This window comes from Anguilla rostrata, chromosome 16 (genome assembly GCF_018555375.3).
Source record: "Anguilla rostrata isolate EN2019 chromosome 16, ASM1855537v3, whole genome shotgun sequence".
NCBI lineage: Eukaryota > Metazoa > Chordata > Actinopteri > Anguilliformes > Anguillidae > Anguilla > Anguilla rostrata.
Window position 1 is genome coordinate 13191996 of NC_057948.1, and position 26718 is coordinate 13218713.

The window sequence follows — 26718 nt, forward strand, 5'->3', positions numbered from 1 at the left end:
CACTCCATAAGTCTGGACATGGAGTGTGAAATCAAACAAAATAAAACACATAAGATAACTCTCCAATAAATTACAATAAGACCTCCTGAGATGAGCACAGCAGAGGAACAACTGTTGCACCACCATTTTACAGAAATAGTCAAACTGCAGTGTCGTTCACACACTCATACTTTTCCCATTTAACTATTTTAGACAATGACTGACATTATTTTCTTGGAATACTTCACCTTGCCAATGACCTGACTTATCTCAAGAACTCAACAAGCACGAAACCGTGCAGACCCACGGCGCACTTGTACAAAGTGTCATGAGTAAAACTTGGCTAACTATATAGCTAGCTAGCTATGGCATGTCCTCACCTCTGTAACGTTATTTGTTGTCTTCCGTGTGTCCATACATCTGTATCGGTGGTACGCACTAAGTAGGTTAACTAAAGTAGTCGATACGCTAACATGTTAGGGTTAGCTAAAGTAACGTTAGGCGATAAAGCTGTGCTTAAAAATCTTGTGCCGTTTGAAGTGGTGATTTTGGGAGATGCACCTGCGCACGTGTCCTACTAAACGAAGCACCACCTGTGCATGTGTCTCACAGGTCATCCGTGAGTGAGTGAGTGAGTGACCACAATTTGCCATGCATAGCCCACTGCGGCAGTTCCTGCGCGCCGTGGGAAAAACAGTATGTGCTCCAAAATGGGTGTAGCACAAAATTCTGGGCCCTATACATATAAGCAGTCTCTGGGGGCCCCCTTCCTCTCTTGATCCATGTCTCTCACGCATCATTCCAGGCTTTTCAAGGGCCCTCCCCCCATTTGGGCCCTGGGTAGTCAGTCCCACTTTCCCCCCCACTACGACGCCCCTGCTCCAAAATATTATATCATGAAATATCACATTCTGTGAAATATAATGTAAGAAATGAAAAACCAAGACTATGTTCTACAGATTTGCTAAAATGTTCACATTCATACTGAAAACTCAAACAGATGAATATTAAAAAGCAGTGATAATCACGCCTGTCTCTCCATGCAAAGAGAAATGTGATTAAGTGTATTTTATTGAGACAGGCAAGCTTTCACAGAGGCAATCTCAAAGAGGGATTTATCCTTCATCTCTGGAGTCAGTGGTTAAGGACTACTTAATCTTTCATTGCAAATATTACTTTTCCTTATTGGAGTATTATCATGTTCAAGAGATAATCTTGCATCTTCAACTTTGAGAGTAAGTAAGAGGGAAAGTGATGGTAATGCAATAAGAGGGAAAGAGATGGTAATGTTGTAAGAGGAAGAGTGATGGTGATGTTGTAAGAGGGAGAGTGATGGTGATGTTGTAAGAGGGAGAGTGATGGTAATGTAGTTAGAGGGAAAGAGATGGTAATGTTGTAAGAGGGAAAGTGATGGTAATGTTGTAAGAGGGGAAGTGATGGTTATGTTGTAAGTGGGAAAGTGATGGAAATGTTGTAAGAGGGAAAGTGATGGTAATGTTGTTAGAGGGAAAGTGATTGTAATGTTGTTAGAGGGAAAGTGATGGTAATGTTGTAAGAGGGAAAGTGATGGTTATGTTGTAAGAAGGAAATTGATGGTAATGTTGTAAGAGGGAAAGTGATGGTTATGTTGTAAGAGGGAAAGTGATGGTAATGTTGTTAGAGGGAAAGTGATGGTTATGTTGTAAGAAGGAAAGTGATGGTAATGTTGTTAGAGGGAAAGTGATGGTTATTTTGTTAGAGGGAAAGTGATGGTAATGTTGTTAGAGGGAAAGTGATGGTTATGTTGTAAGAGGGAAAGTGATGGTTATGTTGTAAGAGGGAAAGTGATGGTAATGTTGTTAGAGGGAAAGTGATGGTTATGTTGTAAGAGGGTAAGTGATGGTGATGTTGTAAGAGGGAGCGTGACGGTAATGCTGTAAGAGGGAAAGTGATGACAATGCTGTAGAAATCACAGCAGGTACGTAACAATAAGTAGGGTTAAAAAAACTCCAAAAATATGCTCAAAACATTATATGTTGTTACATCATCAAACCAGGTGTCTAATCTAATAACAGCAGGCAAACAGGTGATGTAATGACAGCAAGAAATGACAAAGCAAAAAATGAAAACCACTGTAACTGCAGGTAAAACATTTTTTTAAAACACACAAAAAAAATCTATATTAATTTAGTTATAATCACATGAATCAATTCCACTAATGAAATCAGTGTTAGTTAGCCCTACAGGGACCCTAAAGGCTTCAGGGTTTCTTTATAGGGAAACAGGAGGCAGACTTTACTGGTTGCATTTGCATTTGGCATTTACAGGATCACTCAAGACAGGCTTGTTTGGAACACAAATGGGTTTTGTACATGGGATACCTATTAAACCCAGATTGGACTCACATTTCATAATATTTTCTTTATCACGAATGTTAAAAAGTTTATAAATCAAGTCATAAAACTTCAATTTGGGTGGGTTTAATAGGTACACTTAACCCAATCCCAGAATCAGACGCACTTACTGCTGCTCAGTTCAGCTCTTTGTGGTGCGACTGCAGCACTGGTTAAACACACAGAAGGATTCAGTCCGGGGATTACAACCAAACCTGAACCAAAGAGATCCTTTAAACAAAATTACATTCCATGTTTATCTGGCTTTTCTCAGAATGGGAAAAAAGTCAAACCACACGATTCATTAAAGAGAATATTGTTAAAATTCTCTACTTTTCACACGTTATATAAGTGCTGACTGATGCACACAGGTGAGCATTTATTCCTATCGACAGAGATCACACTAATCTAGACTGAGATGGAGCAAATCTTATTAACATGGAGATTTCTGGGGAAGGATTTTGGCTGTGTGAGTGGCTCTGATAAGTCAGAACAAAGATAAGAGAACGGTCACACATTGTGGAAGACTGTGATTTATTCATAGGTAATCTTCCATTATTTCCTCCTGTATAAAAGAGCACAACTTCCCCCTCCTTATCGGGGTCTGCTCCTGTCCCATTTAAGCCCGCCTTACATCGGGGGTGTGAAATAAAGCATTCAGCCGCTTGTACTAGCCGATGGTGTAATTGTTCTCTGGAGCGGAGAGGGATGCTTTCCTCACATCCAGGCACACAATACTGCTGAGAGAATGCAAGACGTGCCCCAGGCCTGGCGAGAACACACCGCCGTTTTCTACAAGACCAATTACCTCACAGCTGGTGGGTAAATCACACAGACAGGCACACATCCCTCCGTTCAAACCACACAGGACCTCATCTTCAAACGTGCTAGATCCAGAATCCAGAAGAGTGAAGACAATGGCTTTCAAGTCTCTAAATGGATTACGTTCTTAGAGAAAATAAATGTCGTTAATCACTTTCACTCAGACCCGAGATAAGCCTTGTAAAATGAAGCCAGTGAAAGAGAGAGCGGATGTATCTCTTGATTTGTCTGCTGTTCGGACTTGATGTGTTCTGTGATGTTCTACAAAGAGGCGCTTAGAATAGAGGCATCACGGGAAAACTTTTATCAATCAGTGTAGGCCTACAGAGCAAAAAAGATTACCAGTGGCTAAATTCTGGTTTTAAATGCCTTCTTCCACAGTACAGGGTTTAGGGATTACAGTTTAAATGGGATTTATTTTTACACCATATATTATTATATTCTAGTGTGTCTGCATGTGTGTGTGTGTGTGTGTGTGTGCGTGGTCTCTAAAGGACAGTCCCACACACAAACACACACACACACACACACACACCTGATGTTCCCCTTTGTTCTTTCTCCTCTCCAGGCTTGTGCTGCAGAACCGCAGAGTCAGTCATTATTATTCCCTCCATTTCTCCCATCTGCTTCCTGTCTGCCTGAGTTTGAGAACCATCTGAGCTGCTGATTCTTACTGCTTCCGTCTCTAAGGAGACCAGCAGCATTCGTTCTGCAGCTGATTTAGGGGGATTGTGGGATTTCAGGGTGCTTTGAGGGGGTGCATTATTTAATGCCTCCAAAGAGGCCTTTCCAGGGCAGCAGGGACTGCAGTCCGTTTGCAAACACAAATAAGAAGCTTCACTGTACAGTAGGTGGCCTGGGCTCGGTTTACTGCTTACTACAGCGTTTAAAGCATAGTGCAGTCTGCTAGCTTTGATGAATACTTTGTTGTTCTTAGTGCATTCACTGTTGGTGTGCCCCTGAAATTGACTATTCAAAAGCGGTCAAAGCTAGTGCTAGTAATACTGATTTATTGCAGTCAATTATAATGCTGAATGTAGTAATTGGATTAAATGAGACAGCACATTGAGCTTTCCATCACTAAAATGCACTAAAAAACAACATAACAGCTGAACAAAACCCAAGGATCTAAAACAACATTGTTAAATCCCAGATAAGCTCACAGTCTAATGGCTCAGACTTTGACCCTGACAAACTGCACAGCCTCCGAAAACAATGAAAAAGAACAGACTTAATATCACAACTGTGTGCCATCCTCAAAGCACATCAAAGCTAGTGAATTGTTGATGGAACATCTCTCAGGGATTTTGAGTGTTTTATGAGAGGCTGAAAGCTGTGGTAATGATCCCAGCATGCCCGCTGGTGTCAGCCCCTCACTTTATATGGCCTTTATAAACAGTCCCACACCCTTCCGTTTGTGTCCGTCACGACAATATTCTCATAAAGACCGCCTGCTGAAATCGGTCCTGCATTTTTACTGCCATGTGAGCCACCGCAGTTCGCTGGTTAAACGGAGCTGAACTCGGTGTGACAGTCCTTTAGTACAGCTCAGTCACAAAGGTGTTTTAATGGTGACAGGATCCACGGGGATTACAGGGGGCTTTGACTACAGAAGTAGACGACAGGATGCCGTGTAAACCTTTTAACTTTTAAAAAAGTGGATGTTGAAAAGCATGTGACATAAACCCGGTTGAAAAGTGTAAGTGTTGGGAGTTTCAGTTTCCCACACTGTGCAGCTCGGTGCAGCCCTGCAGAATATCAGTACCTCCACACTGTGCAACCCTGCAGAATATCAGTACCTCCACACTACAGCCCTACAGAATATCAGTACCTCCACACTGCACAGTCCTGCAGAATATCAGTACCTCCACACTACAGCCCTACAGAATATCAGTACCTCCACACTACAGCCCTACAGAATATCAGTACCTCCACACTGCAGCCCTGCAGAATATCAGTACCTACACACTGTGCAGCCCTACAGAATATCAGTACCTCCACACTGTGCAGCCCTACAGAATATCAGTACCTCCACACTCTCTCACCAGCTGAGGCTCCCCCTTCAGAGGGCAGCCCTGGAACAGAAACTCAGTTGGAACTGAAGAGCACTTAAAGGGAAAAGAGATTTTAACTGTTATACACAGAGGGAGAAAATAAGCCCACATTAGCTAATTTAAGAGTAGCGCTGGCATTGCGGTTCTTAGGCCATGTTGTGTTCCAGTGTGTGGGCGGTAGAGCAGAAGTCTGTGTGGATACAGTTCAGATTCACATGATATAATTCCCCATCTCGCATCCTGACTATAATTAAAGGAATTCACCCCAGCTCAGAGAAGTGAATAACATCTTTAAAGTAATTATTCTGGTATTTTCTGTTTAAAAATAAAAGTCAGCATGATGCTGGATGCAATACCGTTGTCTAAGGCAGCTCACAGCTCTAAAAGTCCAGCTGCATATTCACTGTTATTTACTTGGTTTACTGTGTACTGTGGTTACCGTGTACTGTCAACTATAGATTAATCATGCTTTTACTGTACAATTTCTGCTGCATTGTCTTGAACATAACCACTATCTCTTGAGCTGCACTCCATACTGCACACTGTACAGCAAAGAACACTCTCTGTGGCACTGCAAACTGCACTCTGGACGCTCTCTCTGGTGCTGAACACTAAAGGATGCTCTCTGCTGCTGCACACTAAAGGATGCTCTCTCTGGTGCTGAACACTAAAGGATGCTCTCTCTGGTGCTGAACACTAAAGGATGCTCTCTGGTGCTGCACACTAAAGGATGCTCTCTCTGGTGCTGAACACTAAAGGATGCTCTCTGGTGCTGCACACTAAAGGATGCTCTCTCTGGTGCTGAACACTAAAGGATGCTCTCTCTGGTGCTGAACACTAAAGGATGCTCTCTGCTGCTGCACACTAAAGGATGCTCTCTCTGGTGCTGCACACTAAAGGATGCTCTCTCTGGTGCTGAACACTAACGGATGCTCTCTGGTGCTGCACACTAAAGGATGCTCTCTGCTTCTGCACACTAAAGGATGCTCTCTCTGGTGCTGCACACTAAAGGATGCTCTCTGCTTCTGCACACTAAAGGATTCTCTCTGGTGCTGCACACTAAAGGATGCTCTCTGCTTCTGCACACTAAAGGATGCTCTCTCTGGTGCTGAACACTAAAGGATGCTCTCTCTGGTGCTGCACACTAAAGGATGCTCTCTCTGGTGCTGCACACTAAAGGATGCTCTCTGCTTCTGCACACTAAAGGATGCTCTCTGGTGCTGCACACTAAAGGATGCTCTCTGCTTCTGCACACTAAAGGATGCTCTCTGGTGCTGCACACTAAAGGATGCTCTCTGCTTCTGCACACTAAAGGATGCTCTCTGGTGCTGCACACTAAAGGACCTTCACAGCCTCCTTCCCAGTATAATACACAGCCGTGCTGAATTATGTCCAGTCTGTCTGAGTCTTAATTGGATGAATGAGTCTAGTCCTTATCAAGCCCATGCAGATGCCCCTGAAACTCCCAGGGGGCCTGAGTTTTTGTCTGTTGGCTGATTATGATGGGCAGAGGGATGGCTGGCACCGCCACCCACAGCACCCAGCTGACATCACTCTGAGAGAATGCTGCTCATCACTGCTGTCTGCTCCTCACCTTTTCCCAAACACAAAACAGCAAGTTTCTTTGAACTGTAGCCACAAACAAGTTTTTCTAAAAGAACTGACAATGTTATAATAAATAAGATCTCCCGGGCGATGCCCCAGCTCACCGCTGGACTGAGCCAGTTATCCAAATATCCTCCCGTGTACAGGAAGATGGAAAAATCTGAAATGCCATACTGCAAGGAAGTATGAGGTAAAAATACCTCAAGCAGTAAACAAAGTGTCTTGATCACAAAGAAATAATTACTGTCTACCACACTAAACAAAAGCTAAATCCTGTATTGTGTTCTTCGCTGTGTTTGTAAAACCGCTAATTATTTTTCTAATTATGCCAGTTACAAAAAAACAGCTTTCATGCTGGTAAGGGTAGCAGAGTTTTACAAGAAAAAGTAAAAAAACTCATTAAATACTTTTGCTTCAATCCCACAAAACACAATTTATTTTTGTGTACACAAAAATGTCATGCTGAAAAAATTTCCATTTTCAATTACAAATGAATATGTCTATCCACTTTCATTTCATGTCTTAATGGAATCTATGCACATGTTAATGTACTAAAGCATTCATATGCATCAATTAAAATACAGCCAAACTTAGGCAGATTTCTTTTCAGAAAAGATCAGCTGAGGCACTGAAAATTGTGAATTTTAAAGTTTCTGTTGGGGCAATGCTGTAATGATCTAGTTTCTTCCTGAATCACCATGTTGAATTGATTTGGTTCCATTGTTACTCAGTAGATTAGCCTTTGAAAGGCAGCTGTGAATATTGGATGGTGTGTCCTGGCCAGTAGGGCAAGCAAGATAAGGGGTGGAGGGCGGGGCTCCTGTAACTGAAGTGGCTGTGTTTCTCTATGCCATATACAGTAAAGGGCTACATTTATTAGCTATGCTAGCAAACTTGCAGTAAGTACTAGGTAATTTCTTAGGATTATACATTCTGCCAGTCGGCTAGAGTTGGTTCGTAAATGTCAGACAGTAAAATATAATTGGCCAGCTTTAGCTACAAGCTAATTAGCCAACAATGCCTCTGGAATTCTGCCAGCAGTTACTGTGGAAAATCTCATTTGTTTAAATGCCAGGACGGAATGTATGCTGAGCATTACACAAATTTTAATGCAATAGAGATTGCAATACAATCTTTACAGGCTACTTTAATACAAGAGAATGTGTGTGCGAAGTTTTAGGATAGATACGTTTTATATGTATCTTAAAAACTGCAAGAGGAGATATTTCTGGAATAATGTCAGCAATAATAATAATAATAGTTATTAATATTAGTATCATTATTATATGTTGACAATAATATAGTGAAAATAGTTGTATTTATGTTTTGAACCTGTAAATAGTATTGTGTGTGTTTAATAAATGTAAAAACACTGGCACATAGGCTAGCTTATAAAGTGCCTAAAAGCATAATTTTAAGGCAATGCAATAATTATTCAAATTTTGCAGTAAAAATTGGAAAATAATCAATAATATAATCTGTGTTTTTATACAATGTTTGCATTGGGGGGGGGGGGTGGACAGACATGCAGAGTGGAACTCCAGCAGACCCACACTTATCACCGTATGACTAAAGGAGAATAATTGCCTGTATCGATTAAAGCCAGGATTCCTTGTCCCTGCATATTTTTACCAGTGCAGAAAGATGCAACATTGAGCTGTAAATGCAGAATGCAGTCCTGTCCATATAATGTCTCTCATCCTGCAGAGGGGTGTGTGATACATGAGAGCACAGAGCATAATTCCCTTAATTGGGGGATAATGCACCAGCCACCAAACCATAATCCACAGTTAGAACTGTTGGCTCCTAACATGACTGGTCCTGAAAGGTGTGTCAGTGTGTCTTATGTAAGGTCATGAGTCTGCAGCTCCTCACCCCAGCTGGCTTCTACTGTGGCCATACAACAGATCTAACCCCCTCCCATCTTTAAAAGAGATATCCAATGGCCCGGTGAGGCAATCTGAGCAAAGCAAGACTGACTGGACCAGCTAAGAAAGGTCAACACTTAAACTATCTACCAATCACTGTTTGCAGGCACAAATATGGTGGACTATGTAGGCTGTGTTCATCTGAAGCACACTTTAGCTAATAAACCCCACAGAGCAGAACACTTTCTTGGCGCAGTCTTCATAAAGAATGCGAATGTATGCTGTAGCATTAAGATTTGCCTTCACTGGAGCTAAGGGCCCAAGCCCAAACCATAAAAAACAGCACCAGACCAAGGGGTGTCCAATTACTTTTGGTCATATAGTGCAGCTTCAGACTCACACAGACATGATGAATCAGCACCACTGCCATGGACAGAGCCATTAATACTTATAAATTCAGATACTTCTCCCAGCAAAAGAAAGAGAGAGAGAGTGAGAGACAGAGATGGGGGGACATGGGGCTAACACCAGTGTCCAGCCCGAGACCTCTATTCCCTGGCAATAAGGGTTATGGATGTTATGCACCAGATGTACAGGAACAACTATAAAAACATGATTGCTAGAGTACTCCGCATCTCCTTTATCTCAGTATGGCCCGAATGCACAATGACATCTGCTAAGCAGCAGCCAGCCAACGCAGGAAGCTCTTCCCCACTGTACTGCGGAGGCCTGCCCCCAGGTACCACAAGGTCTCTTTCATCCCTGCTTTTTCTCTCTGTTCAATGCAATCAGAAGCATGCCTGTGCACCATCCTGGTGGCTTTGAAATGGAAATCAGATCCTACAGAAGACAAGAGAGCCCTGCTCAGATCAGCTGCACTGAATGCATGAAGTCTGGCTATCACAGCATTCTCAGGTCCGAGGTATAGGTGTGAACGTACCGACACTCTCAGGTCCGAGGTATAGGTGTGAACGTACCGACACTCTCAGGTCCGAAATATAGGTGTGAACGTACCGACACTCTCAGGTCCGAAATATAGGTGTGAACGTACCGACACTCTCAGGTCCGAAATATAGGTGTGAACGTACCGACACTCTCAGGTCCGAAATATAGGTGTGAACGTACCGACACTCTCAGGTCCGAGAAATAGCTATTAAGTGACTTTTTTCCATTTTTTGTTTCTAATGTATAATATGTGAAGTTACTTCATAACACATTTGGGCTTGCTGACATTTCACTGTCCTGTGAAAAAAAATCTACAAATAACAGGATGCCATAATTTATACACTCCGCAAAGGTCAACACACATCGGAGTTCTACAAAATCAATGAGGAGAGAGGACGTAGGACCCATTCTCTCCTAAAAAAGATAATAATATTAGTGGATGTTTGAGTTCCTCCACACAGCTAAAGGCAGAGGATTCTCTGAGGACTTGGCACTCACTGGTGATTTTCACACTTGCGTTATTCACAGATCATGGCACATTTCTGCTTCATCCCTCAGATTTTCAGCATGAAAACCTTATCAAAGGCACCTCTGCTGCAGCACTGTAAACTAAAGACCATTCACTGAACACAGCACACTGAACACTGGACACCATTCACTTAACACCGGACACCATTCACTGAACACTGCACACCATTCACAGAACACTCAAACCCGTTCCCTCTACAGTGCCCGTACGAACATCACATGAAATTTCCCGTTTCACTTTTTTTTTTTTTCATATGTGAACTGAACATTTTCATGTGGTTAGATTTTTTCCACTAGTGAATGAAAATTTCCACATGTTCCCATGAAAATAGGTGACACTGAGTAATTTTCATTTTCACATGTCACAGACTTTTTAAAAAGTGTATTATGAGTAGGATTATTATGAGTAGGCCTACTTATTAGCAGGATTATTTAAGGATTATTTAAATGATTCACAAGTGTACTCTTCACTTGTTGGGCATTCACATGTGGTTTTTGAACACGTGAATTTTTCGTAAGGGTGCTCACTAACATCTCATCAACTGCACAGTGAAAGGTCTAATAAACTCTGTAATGTGTCTCATTGCATAACCCCTAAAAGTGTGCTACATAACTGTAACTCACATTTATCTTCATGAGCTGCTTTGAGATTAGTCAGCCATTTAATAACACAAAAAAGCATTTTCCTTCTTTATGCGATAAAATCATCTGATGCAGAAAGGACTTCATTACATATCGAAGGACTCCAGAGGACCTGCTTGGTAGCTGATGGTAAAAGCCACAGAAATCAATGATGGTACACACATGACTGTGGGTGCAAATGCAGTCTGACGGAGCTTATATCAGCAGATGTCAAAGGAAATAATGTGATTTCTCCGCTACTGTGGAACTTCTCGGTGGAGGTGGACAGGAATCCATGTGTTGCCATGGTAATTTTATGCATTTCCATGCTGTGTCAGGCCTTCAGCTGACACTGTTACCCAAGGCAACATACTTTTCCCCCCCTCAATATCCCTTTATGGGTATTTTACTGGAGGAGTTTAAGTACACTAAGCACCAAGCTTACAGATCCAGTGAAGCACCCCTAAAGTGAAGCAGAAACTCTGTTTATAAGCCATTTACAGAAAACACTGGTCTGGATTCTGTCAGCATTTGTCCTTCACAGTTAAATACAATTGTTAAGATGGGTCAGACAGCAGAACAAAGCACTACACAGATAATCACCAAAAGTACTGTAATATGACATGCCAAATGTGCTAATGAACTTCTGTGCATCCATTTCTTCTTCAGTAGAACAGCCAGCTGGAGCCAATGCCAGTCCATGCCCCAGTGATAAGTGCCGTTGGGTTGAAAAAGTTACTCTGCAATTCTGAGATAATTTAATAATCAGAGTGACTCAGTTTGGTCTAATTAATAAAGAATGACATTCCACTGCCTCTAATTAAGGGTCCTGAGCACAGAATCTGAGAAAAATATGTGACGCTTCCATACAGTAAATGATCTGAGCTTCATATCTTGTTCCTACCAACCTGCACAAACACTAGCACAAGTGAGGCTGGAAAAATCACTCCCATGGCTGCGTTTCTCCATATGCTGGGCCTGTATTGGCTGGTTCAGCAACGAGCCAAATTCACTGAGCAAAATTAACCCTTTACATCCCACCAATCGGATCAAACTGCCACAGTCTTAAAACATTTACACCATAACACAGTTGTGTTGTTATTATAAATGTTATCTGTTAGAGTTGAATTAAAACTGGAATTTTTACTGCGTGGTCTAACAGAATGTGGCTGGCTCTTGCAGAAAACAAAAATCTAATTATAGGGACATTAAAAATGTTGCTTCAAACTGATCCGTTGGGTAATGGCTGATGTTTTACCCCCCCCCCCTCCCCCTCCCCCAACGTTGATATGGGACATGTGTTGTGTGAAATCAGATGGCTTCATTAGAGATCTCCTCCGCTGTGCAGAGATGCTTTGGTTCCTGCAGTGCACCATTACAGAGTGATCTGTGTGCAGACCCAGAACAACTGTGCCTTCTTTACCCTGGAGAATTTCAGCCTCAATACGCAGGACATCACTCACCGTCTACCTATCTGAGAGAGTATTTCTCCTATAAAACAATGTAGTAGACACAATGGGGGCAGACACAGTGAGTTCATCATGCTTGTTATTTAAGGGGATCTCCTCTCTTGACATTGTACTCCAGGACGGGCCCCTGTAATGTTAATGTACGGCCTCCATAAACCATAGATTAATATGATCAATTCATTCAACAGAGAAGTGCGGTGCTGTGATTGATGAGTTCAATTTGTTTTTATTGTTCCTTTTTGCATTTCTCTTTGAAGCTTAGGCCCTTACCTGTTCAGTGATTTATTGTGTTTTTCTTTGTATTGCTCTCGGGGGTTGGGAGAGGGCAATGCTACCCTAATAAGTCAGAAGGTTAAGATAGACGTACTCTACGGGGGCAAAGACTATGCCAGAGTATTATGTCAAACACCATGTAATCTGTGTACACTGCTAAGAAAATAATTTGCAAAATAATATTCATAAGATGTGGATTATTTTCTTTTTTTATTCATCAAAAAGTAAAAACTAAAGGGAGATGGAAAGACTTACAATACAGGTAAAAACAAAAAAACCACCCTTACCTTTTTTTTTTTTTACTGTTCTTGAAGAAGATTTTTTCTGTTCTTGGTTGTAGAGAGCTATCCATCCCACTTTATTTGTGATTTAAAGGATGAGTCGCTAAATGGTTGTAGAGAGCTATCCATCCCACTTTATTTGTGATTTAAAGGACGAGTTGCTAAATGATTTCTTTTCTCAATTATTTAAGAGATGAAATTATTATGAAGAGCTATCATATATATTGACAGGCATTGAGTTGTTGTTGGTTGTTGTGTGTCTTAGTGGTTGTGTTATGTAATGTGTGTTGTTATGTATTGTGAGTCTTATTGTGAGTATGAATGTTACGGATGTGTATTGATGTATTTTTCTGTACGGAAGTACTGTAAAAGATTTATGGGGACCCCAGGAAGAGTAGCTACTGTTACAATACAGTAGCTAATGGGGATCTAAATAAACAAACAAACAAACAAACAAACAAGCCTCTTCTCCATCTTCCTCTTGAGGTTCACAGGCTACTTTCACATTTTCATTGCACTCACAGTGTACCAATTGCGCTGTAATAACAATGCTAATTGCACCAATACGTTTCCTTCAGTAATGACTGACAAGTAGACTTGTAAATAAAATGGAATGTTGCCTTTTTCATTTGAGCATATTTTTTCATTAGGGGCTGAAGCGTTGCTCCCTGCGGCCTCAATATGAATCACAGCAGAGTGACCTGTGACCTGGGACAGCACAGAGGCCTTCCCATGGCTCGGCCCATCACAGCCCCTCCCACTTCCCTTCTGCATCACAGAGCTCCACCCACAATCCTTCAGCATCACAGAGCCACGCCCAGTCTTTCAGCATCACAGAGCCCCACCCACAATCCTTCTGTATCACAGAATCCCACCCACTGTTCCTGTGTATCAGAGAGTGTGATGAAATCTGCCCAGGAGGAGACCAGCTACAGGGGCAGGAAGACTGAGAGCAGGGTGAAGCCTACTCTGGGCCACTGATTTTTTAACCACTTTCATGGGCCATGAGCACATCGCCCACTCACACCGAGACACTATCGGCATTATGGTCAGCATCCCTGGGGAAGCATGTGAAATATGCAACTGCTGCAATGCGAGCAAGACCGTAATAAAAGTGTCAGGAGTAAGAGTAGAGTATGCAGGCATTGAAGTCAGAGTGAAAATGCAGAATGTGGGCATTAGTGCAGAGTAAACGTGGAGAACGCACACATTAGTGGCAAAGTAAGGGTGGAGAATATGAGCATTAGCGGAACAAGGGTGAAGAACATGAAAGGCACGTTTCTAGAAAAAGCTCTGTGGCACTCACACTGGATCAGCCTCGCAATGCATCACTGAAGAACAGTGAGACGGGCTGTTAATTTCATTGCTCATTCTGAATGAAATGGTGCAGGTCAACCTACAAAGGGAGAATATGAATGTGCATGCAGGAAGTCGTTTGACTGAACGTGCAGAGTCAGGGGAACATTAAATTAAATGCTTGGACAGGCTTAAAAGGCATGCAGTTGTGGTGTCCTCTATTACACCAGCACAAAGAGAGGATCTCACAGGTTTTTCCATGCAGCCATGAGATGTCAGTAACTGAAAGCAATAATAAGCTCTAAGCTCTAAAATAAAGATCAAAGAAAAAAAGTATGAAAAAAAGAATGAATATTATAATAAATAAAAGAAAATACAAGCAACTTTTGTGATGGTTAGCAAATTGTCCATATAAGTGCTAACGTAGAGCTGAGAGACAGGCTGAACACTTCACAGGGTCACCTCCACCAAATTGAGCTCACAGCCTCCTGTCCACCGCATACACATAGTTTATACACACCTAAAGCACACTAGACCTCGCTGGGCATTTCTATGAGCCGTGCTAACATGGCACTAATGGTGTGTGTGTGTGTGTGTGTGTGTGGGTGTGTGTTTGCAGGTGTGTGTGTGTGTGTGTGTGTGGGTATGTTTGCGTGTGCAAGTGTGCGTGTGTGGGTGTGTGTGTGTGTAAAGCACAAATGGTACCACTTTAAATGGGTGTGGCTACATGAGTCATCCAAATGAAAAATGATTTTCCAGCTCTTCTGAGTTCATGGCAAAACTATAATCAATAAAATAATTATAAAAGATGTTCTACACATTTGTAAGTGCTATAATTGTGCTGGTTTCCTAGTTATACAGTTCATAGGTTCATCCAATTGTCTTTCCTAGTTGATCCACTGATGTAAAGTAATATCTCCCAGGGATTCACAGACAGAGGCATTTGAGTGAAATATGGTGACAATGTTCTTTCAAACAGAGCTTCAGTGAGAACAGGCTGAGAGCATCTGCAGCTTTAAAAGCCCCCAGCTGTGTCCCTGAGTGAGAGTCAAGATCGACTTCAACAGAACAGGGCGCTGCCTCACAATCAACAAAAAAAAATAGATCCAATGCAATCAATACCTACTCTCACTCCTCTCTGCACCACAGTATGCCTTGCCTTTTTACTCATAATAACCTGCACCTTAAAACAGTATTTTCATTTCAATGTATTCACCAAACCCTTCCCAGAATGCCACAGCATGAAGGCCACATTTGACTACCGCTCTTCTTTGAATGCCAGACAAGGAGGGGCTTCGTCAGCATGTTTCAGAATAAAAACGTCTGAGAGCCAATGACAGATGTGGGGATTTTAATGGGTGGTATGGGGAAAGTCTTGAAAAGGGTGGGGTATAACATCATGTTTGTAGATCAATGTGAGCAGCCAGCATTGTGGAAACCAAACACAGCAGCACCACACCAGTCGAAAACAAACAATGTTGTAAAATGGATTAAGTAATTATTAAGTAATTAATTGCTATGGTATAAAAAAAAATGTCTATAAATCCTCACTGTATGAATGTATTATTTTCCTCCACATAGTTCAGTACGAGTGAAGAAATACCTTCCGTTACATTTGCAGATACCAAGTGGCACTCAATATACACCAAAAGTGTGTGGTTCCGTCTGTTAATTGTTCTGAATTAGACACTTTCAATATATATTGAGGGATGATTGATCATCTGAAACACACGTCAGAAATGGCTATGCACACTTTGAAGAAAAATGTTTCATACTCCCTTCCCCAGACATTTAATCAGCCAGATCAACTAATGCTTTCATTCTCACTAATGTGCTTTGTGATAAATTATTCCTTCAGAAAGGATTATTAAATTATTCCTTTCGAAAGGATTATTAAATTATTCCTTCGGTTAGCGATGAATTGGGTTTGCTTGAATAAGAGAAAAGGACTATTCTATAAAGAGAAGTGCAGAAATATACCAATAGGGCTACTTAAAACTTAAATGTAATATTACTACTAAATCAATTGAAGCAAACACATTTAAATCTAATAATTGTTACACAGAGCAAGGGGCAAAAGCAGAAATAACAGAGCTATCTAAGACACATGATGTGGAGTGAAATATTTCAGTCGACGCTGATGTAATGTAATGAAACAGACCTTTTAAAATCTTTTCATTCTAATTAGTGAGAAATTGAACACTCACAAAATTGAATGACTACATTTCTTAAATATACTCAGCTACTTGTTTTGTCAGAAAAAACAATTTTTTGGCGGTTTTTCAACAATGAGAATAAATATTTGTATGAAGTCTACAAAATAGGAAATCTCCAGGCCCACATGGTATTGAAGGCAAATTTTATTAACTGAACGAAACTTTACTGATCACTTTACGAAAAAAGAAGACCCCCCTTTATGTCGGAGTGTCACTACTTAATAACAGCAAAGATTCTTGTTATTTAGAGTCTCTAACACACAAATTGATACACCCAGACCAGACAGTCTCTGAAACAATTTCATATTTTATATTACTCAAACAAAGCAACTGATCCTAGTGTACTTCTTTCTATTGATGCAAAAAAAACCATTTGATAGAACTGAATGGAAATATCTTTCATAATCGTAAAAAGATTTCAATCTGGACCCATATTCTGTAAATTGATTTAAATGTTGTATAACAGCCCAAAGCCTCAGTATAAACCAATTACCAAATTTCTAGCCACATTCATTTAACAAGGGGAAGGTCGCCCTGCACTGCCTTTGTTATTTGCTTTGGTCATTGAACCGTTTGCTGTGGCTGTTTGCCCCTCCTGAGATATAACAGGAATCTGAATTGCAGGAGAATCACATTCTCTCTTTGTATGCAGATGACATTCTCCTTTATTTATTCTCCTGCTCAAATGCCTGCTGGAGTTGCTTGTGGGGGGGGGGGCTGTGCAGCAGCTGAACAGTGCCATGTTCTCCACGCACAGGGCTAGTAGCCGTAGAGATGCATGGGCCACCGGACACATGCATACGCCGTCTGTTCATTGACTAAGTGGCATTGCTTAGTGGGGACGAGGACGCAGGAGGCAAACACCATTGTGAAGCCACAACAACACTGCCCCCACAGCAGCGGTGGAGGTATTGCAGGTGCTGAAGGTAGGGCTTGAAACATGGAAGTGGGCCAGAACAAGTTGGGAGTTGAGTTGAGCTTTCAGGTGAAGGACAGGAAGAGGTCCAGGCCCAGGACTTAGCTCAGCAGAACAGCAGTGTTGGTGCACTGCGGCAGGGACCACAAATAAGTCACTATGTCCAGGAATGAGGCAACCTGGGCTGCAAAAGTGAGCTGAAGGATGGGTTGCACAGTGCCGAAGTTAAACCAGAGGGGACTGATACAATCAGCTGACAGGCAGAAGAGCACAATCGTGACGTTGTGAATTGCTGAGGGTCTAACTAGCATGGGAGAAAGTTGCATGGTGCAGGGACTGTGGCAGGAGCAGAATAGATGGACGCCCATGAAGGTTTTTGCACATCTGTTGCCATGCGGGTCTTCAGCTGAGGCAGTGTGGAATGGCAGCCGGCAGTGTGCACAGCACGGTGCGGATGTAGCCGGTGCATCAGCGGCATCACAGGCTCAGCGCTGACGTTAGCGGGGTAGCCTTACGTGGTGCCACATTCAGCAGCTGCATCAACCCACAAGGCTAATTTGTACAGCGGGTGATAAATCAACTGCTGATTCTAGTAACAGTCGGTCGCACTTTATCATTCTTGGTGCCTTCAATATGCTGGTCACAAATCATTTCATCTCTGAGGGCGCCGAATTTCCATGAGCTAACCAAGCCCCCAAGGTTAGCTACGTACTATCTACTGTCAGCTACCGGTTATGAATCAACACGCAGCCAACCGCGTTACTAACGTCACCCAAGCCCAGGGCGTCCAGGTATGTTAAAGACTATTGAACCACAGCGGCAAGGATACAGGAGGCTCCCCTGGCAGAGCCAGAAAGGAAGGAGAAAATTCAGCCATCCTCGTCACCACAGGTTAGGTCTGAAGAGCTGACTGATCTGCCAGGTTCAGAGCAAATGGTTTACATGCTCTGATTGCAGTTCTTACACGCAGACCTTTCAGCTCCCGCAGAGTACTGCAGTTGCTGCAAAGCAGCAGTGCATTACCAATGAATATTACCATTGCATTGCTGCATAACACAGTGCCTGAACATAACAAACACAACCCAAAAGCAACTCTGAGGGTTTTTTTTGCTTTTTAAGTACAAAAAAATATATTTTTAGGCAACACACCGGACCACCTGTTAGCCATGATTTACAGGCCCGTATGGAAAATAAATCATGTCGGGCCACCGGCCCTGTGACTGACCTACTCCTGCTGCTGGTGGTACTGACTGAGCTGCTCTTGCTGCTTTCACTGAGCCCCTCAGGCACATTTGGGGGAGGGCCACCCCCAGCTGCAGCCCCCTGCACCCCCTGCGGCTCATGAGACTGCAACATGCACAGCACCCGCTTTCTGGCACTGTCACAAAACTTTTTCTCCAGGAAATGAGATGGAAGCTGAGCTACATCCTAACATGCTTTCTGCATGTTAGGATGTAGATGCACATTAGAAGCCAGACGCACATGTTAGGAAGCAGATGCACACATTAAGATGCAGATGCACATGAGACAGCCCAAGCCCAGACTTCAGCCTCCATATTCCTCTGCTATGGCTTATTCACAGTTATCAGGGCTGACGTGACGCTCCTTTTTCTCTGGGTGTACGCTTCTCAATAATTTAATGTTTATTATAATGTTCTCTACATTAGCATGATGGGAATTAATTGTTTTCATTACCAACTATTCTCTCGTGCATTTCTCCCACAATAATTAAATGTTGATTTAATTACTGGGTGACAGAGTGAACATTCTGAAAGGGGCCATGCCCTGCACTGTTCCAGTTCTTTGGAGGGGAAGTTCCTGAGGGACACAGATTAGTGTTACACAGCACTTTGTGACCCACTGCTGGAGCAGTACAGTATGTCTGTCTCATTATGTTCTTCCAGGAACTTATATATAGCATTTCAGACAGCAGGAAATTCAATATTAAGTCACTGTATTGTTAACTCACTTTTCACAGTAAATCCATTTAATGCCCTTTTGCTGTGCGTGTCTGAAGCAACGGCCAAGCTCTTTAAAAACAAGCACCGTGGGTGGTGTGTCTGCATTAATAGGCCCTGAATAGCGTGCAATTTGAGCAGCCTGTCACTGCGCACAGCACAGTCCGGCACTGTGGCCATAAATCACCCGCGAAGGGGGCTCTTCTGCCAGGGAGGGGCCAGGCCCAATCTGACAGCTGACTGGCTTCCCCATCTGTCATCTGGAGCGATGATCGGGGGGATTCGAAGCAGGAGACGTGTCTTGCGCATATGCTATCACTGCAAGGGCAATGTCACAGCGCTTCCCAATGTTTCCATGGCGCCCTCCACCTGCAGAGTTAATTACCTGTGATCACATGGGCACTAGAAGGGGTTGAGGAAGGAGGATCAGGTGATGAATATGAAATCGCAGCTTCCTATTGGGATAGGAGCATTGCTGTACAGGTGGCTGCCCAGAGCAGCTCCAGCAGGCCTGTCCGTCTCCTCAGGTCACCATGCAATCAGCCATTTACATCTACCCATTTTCCATCTAAAGCAACACTCTCAGCTTTTAATGAATGCTGGGAAACATGCTCCTCGGAGAGCCTCATCCTCACTACTCCTTTCGTTCAACTAGGAGCCAGTACACTGCGCAGTACTGAGGGATTTAACCTTACCATCTGTAGTAAGTAGTTTTTGATTTTTGGTTTAGGCTTTCTATTTAAGTTTACTATCTACGGTGAACAGTCTCACATAGGCTAATCTTCTGCATCAAAAATAAACTGGCCAACTTAGAAAACCATATTTGTTTCAGTCAAAAAACTCTTTCCACATTCAAAGATTTCCCTCAAAAAGAAAAAGATCCAAAAACCATTACAGTTAAAATGCTCCAAGAAATATACTCCTGCATTTTGCCAGTGCCAATCTGAATGAATAAAATACTAAGCACTTTCATCCAGCATTATTCTTATTTAGTTCACAGAATGCATTTTGAGCTTAACTGATTGTAATTTATTCCGTTTTCTAAAATAAATTAAGCGTCATGGAGGACACATCATTTAAAAAACAAATACATTTCCAATAATTTCAGTTTAAAGTGAAACTGTGGGAGGAAATCATATGAAGATTTCTGATATCAAACTGAACAAACGAAATATTTCTGCCAGATCCCAGGAGCAGCAGCCATATCCATTATGGATGTGACATTTTGCTTTTGCTTTCCCTTTTCCTCAAATGTGATGGAGAGATCAATCCATCTGCAGTGAGAATGCATAAATGCCTCACTATCTGCTCCAGTCCTCTTTCTGACAGCTCTGAAATTCAACTGCCATTTTCAACATATAAAATCATTTTAAATGTTCATTGACTGCAGATTCCTTCTTTAAAAAAAAACATTTTGTTTAAAGTACAATCCCAAAGTGAAGAACAGACGAGTTCACAGGAGTGCACACATTTTAGCGGCACATATTTAGTTATTTTTAACAAATGCAACAAGAAAAATAAATTCCCAGTGCGGCAAGAGCAAATAAAAGTAACTGATCCACACAAAATGTAGCCAATCTACAAATAAATGCAGCTAGCAACTTCAAAAAAAATAAACTAACTATGAGCAAAAACCCAAAACCAGAAAGCCCTGCAGTGAGGATGCTTGTGCTTTTTGGAGTCTTTACCGAGACAAATACTTATCTGTATTTGCTTCAGTTTCTACAACACACAACTTACTAATAACATGCAATTGCTCCATGCAACACTCCAGAGGGGTCCAGCTGATGGGCAGTAATGTTAACAAGAGAAGACCAGGAAGATCAAGAAATAAGACAAATTGTGGAGTCTAGTAAAAGAAACCTTTGTAAAATTACACCACAACTACAGGTAGAACCTAATGCAGCTTGAGAAAACCAGTTCCCCGGGCTACAGCGAAACCGTTACTATGATCTGCTGGTCTAAAAGGATCCCAGAAAGGTTGGGATTCAAACCAAGGACTTTCTTGCTGTGAGGCAACAGTGCTACCCATAGCACCACTATGCACCCTTAGCTTCAAACAGAAATCATTCCTAGGGTTTTAAAATATTATTTGTGGTAAAAATTTGTTTTGATTAGAACGTCAAAACATTATTTGCAGCATGGAGTTAAGAGGCTTAAGGACAGCACTCTCCTAGGGATAATTTATTGATTCAAGCGAAAAATTAAAGACTGACGCATTTCAGAGAAAACATTCCAAAATGCATCACTCTTCATTTTCTTTCCTTGAATCAATTATTTCTAGAAGAGTGCAGTCCTTATAGGGTAATAAACACTAAATCACATTTTTCATTTATTTATAAACCAGTGTGTAACGTCTCCATTCGATACATCACATTAGTCCTATTGTTAAAAAGCAAAAACAAAGCCCTACCACTGCATTTTGTGCAAAAAAAGAGCCATGCACTGCCACCCAAAGGTGAAAAGCTTGCTTTCATTTTTCCTGGAGACACACCTGTGACTTGGGAGTAGCAAAGGCCTACTTCTATGTAAGCAAATCAATGCCCCATCTCCGCCCCTCTGCGGATGGTTAACTGATGGTTAAGTAGCATGCATTCAAACCGATCTTATACAAATTACCCAACATGCTCACTGTTGTGACAGTCTGGACAATGATTTTTTCACTTCAGATTAAAGGTGCAGAATCTAAGTTGGTTGTAAGAACACTTTTGTTCAAATTTGGCTAGATTTCCTTCACATCCAGACAGATATCAATACATTATAAGGTCTAAGAAAAAATCCGGTCTCTCTGACTGCCCCAGGCTCTGAAATCAGCCACTCCAAATTTCATCGTGCCTGAATCTTAACAACCAATCGAGACAGCTGTCTGCCCTGTTTCCTGTTGGGCATTCCCAGTGCGGCAAGAGCAAATAAAAGTAACTGATCCACACAAAATGTAGCCAATCTACAAATAAATGCAGCTAGCAACTTCAAATACATCAGTATCTGTAAAAGGGTAAATGATACTGGCATCAGTCTGCAGTTTGCTAGTTACAACTTCTTATAAATAAAAAAAAGCTTAAATTACAGGCTGCGACAGGGACAGTTAGGTGAAACTACCATTAATTTTCTCCAAAGAGAAATTACCCTTTGATCTGGATGGGTAAAGGTTTTACTAAATTACGAATGACATACATGTATTGTGTTATCATTGTGAGTTGGGATATTATGGCAAAAAGTTATTTTTATCAGAACACAAGTGAATTAGTGTAACACACAGATGTTGAAATGTCCTGCATTCCAAAGGCGATGCATTCCATGGGCTAGTACGACTACTGACCCAGTATTGGTTTCTAGTACACAAGAAGTACAGAAGTACAAACTACAACTTCTGAAATTGTGAGCAATCACATTTTTGGTATTTTTGAGACGAGGGCTATCATCTTGACCCAAAAATTAACTTCAAACTTATTCGTAATATTGCAATGTCTCAAGATTATCAAACTGAAATTGCTGCCAGTATAGAAGTTGAAAGAAAAGCTATTCAAAGCAGAAAATAAAATAGGCAGGCAGGCATTTGTTCTGAGTACTTGCTTGCTTTGTCATTTACAGTAACAGCTTTACGTAGCTGTAGTAACAGTTAGTGTTATACAGCCAGTAGTAGCTGGATAGCTAGGACAGGTTGCAAGGCAGCTAGCTAGGGTAATTGCATTAATGCTATGGCTTTTGTGTTCAAAAATAAATTTGTAGCCTTTATCCAGTTTTTAGTGTCCAATACCTGTAACCTTAAAGGCTTTATACCTGCCTAATAGCCTACCTGTAACCATGCAGGCTCCACCTGCCTATCACTTACCATTTTATAGGAATATGCAGGGTTGCAAATTACGCTGTTGTTGTGTGGAGGTAGTACACCTCACCTGGCCTAACCTCAGATCAGATGCCACTACTGTCAGTCTGTCCATTTAATTAGTAAGCATATTACACATTAGACATTTTTTATGTCAACATTTAAGGTTCTATAATGATGACAGTACACTGTAGCTGTAGTTAAAGTTAAAGTATCTAATTAAATCTAATTTAGTTAAATTAATGATTTAACTAAATGAAATCACAAAACTAAAAAGTATCCAGATAAGAGTGAAGCAAGAGTAAGAATGTAACATGTAGCAAGTCAGTCACACACACTGGTTTGTTACATAAAATGTATCCTTGGGTAATGGAGTTAAAGAATTTCAACTTCCTTCTTCTCTAAACGCCTGGCTGTATGGATACAATTTAGACTGAATGCATCCCAAAATAAAGACTTGATTTAGCAAATAAAAGTCCTCAAATCAATACAGATGTACAGAATACAGATGTCTCTGCATACTGTGTTTGCCACTCTTCTCCCTCCCAGCACAGTCGGTTATAAAGGACTAGATGATTTCCTTTATGGAAGATTCTTTGCCCACTTAAGCGCAGCACTCAGTGAGACTCAAGTTCCTTTCTGCGAAGCCGAGCACCTCTGACCACCACCTCTTTTCAATGGATGCTTGGACTGCAATAACTGCAATGTCCCGGGTGCTTTCAAGTCTAAATACAAGCAGCAAACACTAACACTGAGTCCACTTTACCACACTTGTGCATAATTCTTATTATTATTATTGTTGTTGCTGCTGTTAATAATAATAATAATAATAATAATGACTGTTTTCAACTACCTCGCGATTCCCCATAGCTATCATTTCTGTCACATATCTACTTCCATTGAAGTTCTCCATCCTATGCCATTTAAGCCATTTCATACAAAGAATATTACCAGCTGCGTTCCTCCTCAACTTTCAACTTTAGGAATTGATTCGAAAAACACTTTCAGCTTTACAGAAAAGATAGTATCAGGTGATGGAAGTAAAACAGTTCTCTACATTATATTACTGCAGAATCGTAGTTAAGACGATTTGTTTCAGCGTGCACGCAACTGTAGATTGATATCTATGTGGAAACATTTCTTCATCGCGCATAGGAAGAAAAAATAAAACGAAACTGTCGCATGGTATGCTACTTATATTTTGTTTTTATTAGATTTTTCTTTTTTCTAGAAAAGTCATTTCTGTGATAAGGACGCATACGAGCTGGTACTGAATAGCATGGTGGTGACATGAATTCTGCATTCGGCAATTTGATGCAACTCTCGTCAAAACCGTAAATGCGCGGCGCGTGCCATTTAATCCCCGTTCTCTCACATCCATTCAAAAGCGCCACCACCAGCTGCTACCCGATGCGCCAGAGTCATGCACATGAAGCCAAATACCACAGCACAAAATGACGTTACATTCTAAAAGAACAAAAGTGACTTGAAAACATGCGCATGTAGATTATTTCCACGAATTATAGCCAATCTATGCTTTAATAAATCAAGCAGATTGATAGCCTATCTAATGCATATAACGCGTTCAGTGGACAGTCCTTCAGATCCGTTCAAGATATTTTTTTAAAATGTGACGGTACATAAAAAGCAGGAAGATCATACCTTGTATGTGCTGGTTGACAACATTCTCGAGTCGATCAAGTCGTTCGATAATCCTCAAAGTTTCCCCTTTGTTGTCCTCCTCCAACTTTTTCTCCGGAACAGGTTCGGGAACTTTGATGTACACATTCGCAAGGTAATTGGTAACCCATCCTACATATAGAAGACAAGCAATGTTGGTCATTCCGCTCAAGATAACACATGTTGACACCAAAGTCTTGGTTCTCCTCGTGCAAGCCATTCCGACATCCCCTCCATATAGCCTCGAGAATCCAGGTTACCACAGGAAAAGCGCGGCAGCCCCCTGGTCAATTATTGCCGTCTGTCATAGAAATGTTACTTCGCAGTCTGATTACATTCCCGCATTGACAGAACCATTTTGCCAGGAGAACGTAGGCTATTACCACAACAGTCTTCGCCGCTTCTGACCACTACCAGATCTTCCCTGCTGTTAGCGCCACACTTGGTCCGTGAAGATGTTTAGCAGTGGAGGTATTGTACATTGCCTAACTTTCCTTCCCTCGTCAGTGATCAGGCAACGGTTTTGTTTCAATGCTTCACGTAGCGGAATGTGGTAAATGAGCCGCAGAAGCTGTTGGCCAATGAGATGCGGCAGTGGGGCTGTAATTTTCATATTCAATTGACCAGCAATCCAATTAGAATGTAGTGGGCGTGTGTTCGTGAAATCTCCATCCAGACGCTGAACTAACATCAGAAGAAAAGCATAGCAGACAGTTGCACGTGGATGTGCACTTATAGGCCTGTTTAGAATGGACGGCTTGTACTGTTAAAAATCCTTCGGAAAAGCAAGTTATATAGGTGTGATTTAGAGTAGACCCATTTACAATATAGCCTGGCAGTTGTGGTTCCGGGGTACTAAAAGGAAAAATGTTATAGCACAACATGTTGTAGTAAGGAAGATAATTCACAACGGTAATGAAAATTGTGAAAAGTTGCAATTATGCTACGTTTTGTACCAGGTGGGTAAAAAGCTCCCAGGAAATGGACGTGCCACTGCACGAAGCCAAATAAAATAATGTGAGGACGACACATAATAGCGTGTTTACTGCAGCCTACATTTGGATTAAATGAACCCTAACTGTTCATTGAATCGATGTTACGGCAGAGTTGGTGAACCAATTCAAAAGGTTGTGTAAAATGACGGTATAAGAAGTATCTCATACTGAATTAAAACCTTCCATGTAGGCTACTGGTAAGAGCTCTTTAAACTTGCCCCCCATCTGTCTATTTCTGTTAATTTGCTCAAGACTGTGGTTAAGAATACAGCCTTTTTGGGTCAAGGTTAAAAATAAAGCATTTGCTTCTGTCAATTGAGCTGACATTACAGACTTTTGCCGGGCTGCTTTTGCCAGGTGAATAATGCCAGTCATCGATCAGTTTAAGATACCAAAATATGGACCTATGTATTTTTAAACGAAAATATAAACAATGGTGTTCAATGTCATTAAGAGGTGTTCAATGTAATAAGTCGATTGACGTTCCAGCTTCCACCACGAGAGGGAGACACTTTACTCACAGCTGTAACTCCAAACTTTAAAATTTGTTTCGCTAAATCGACAAACATTTTATGCAATACCATACTATGAAATTAATGCATACAATATTGAAAAATAGCAGAATAGCAATACAAATTCAGATTTACAGTAAATGAATGACATATTTTCATGCATAAACCAAACTTACTTCAACATAAACTACATATGAAATGTGTTTTATGTAAATTTAAAATAAACACTATATTTATATATATATTTTTTATTTTCTGTTGATTTCCTAATCTGGTGACACATGTTATGTGAATGTGTTGATGTAGTATAGCTTCCCAAATGTTGTGTTTATGCTTGCTTGAGCCATTTGAGGCAGTGGTGGGAAAGGCTGGTCTATGGACCCAGTGCTGCTGGGCTCTGCTCTGTGTCCATACAGTGGGCGTGTCAGCCGAGTGCAGCCTTGCTGTCCCTCCGCTGTAGCAGAACTGTCCTTTCTGTGATCATCATGTCACATCAGGGTCG

At 41.5% G+C, this 26718-nt stretch overlaps 1 protein-coding gene across 1 annotated transcript in view; it reads right to left on the bottom strand.

The window, feature by feature from the left end:
- LOC135241972 (polypeptide N-acetylgalactosaminyltransferase 18-like) overlaps positions 1-25253 on the bottom strand; it is an 81488-nt gene extending 56235 nt beyond the window's left edge. The window contains exon 1 of the mRNA XM_064312802.1: positions 24692-25253. Coding sequence (XP_064168872.1) covers positions 24692-24929 — 238 coding nt within the window. The 5' untranslated portion in view covers positions 24930-25253. The remainder of the gene's footprint in view (positions 1-24691) is intronic.
- Positions 25254-26718: the final 1465 nt, after the last annotated feature.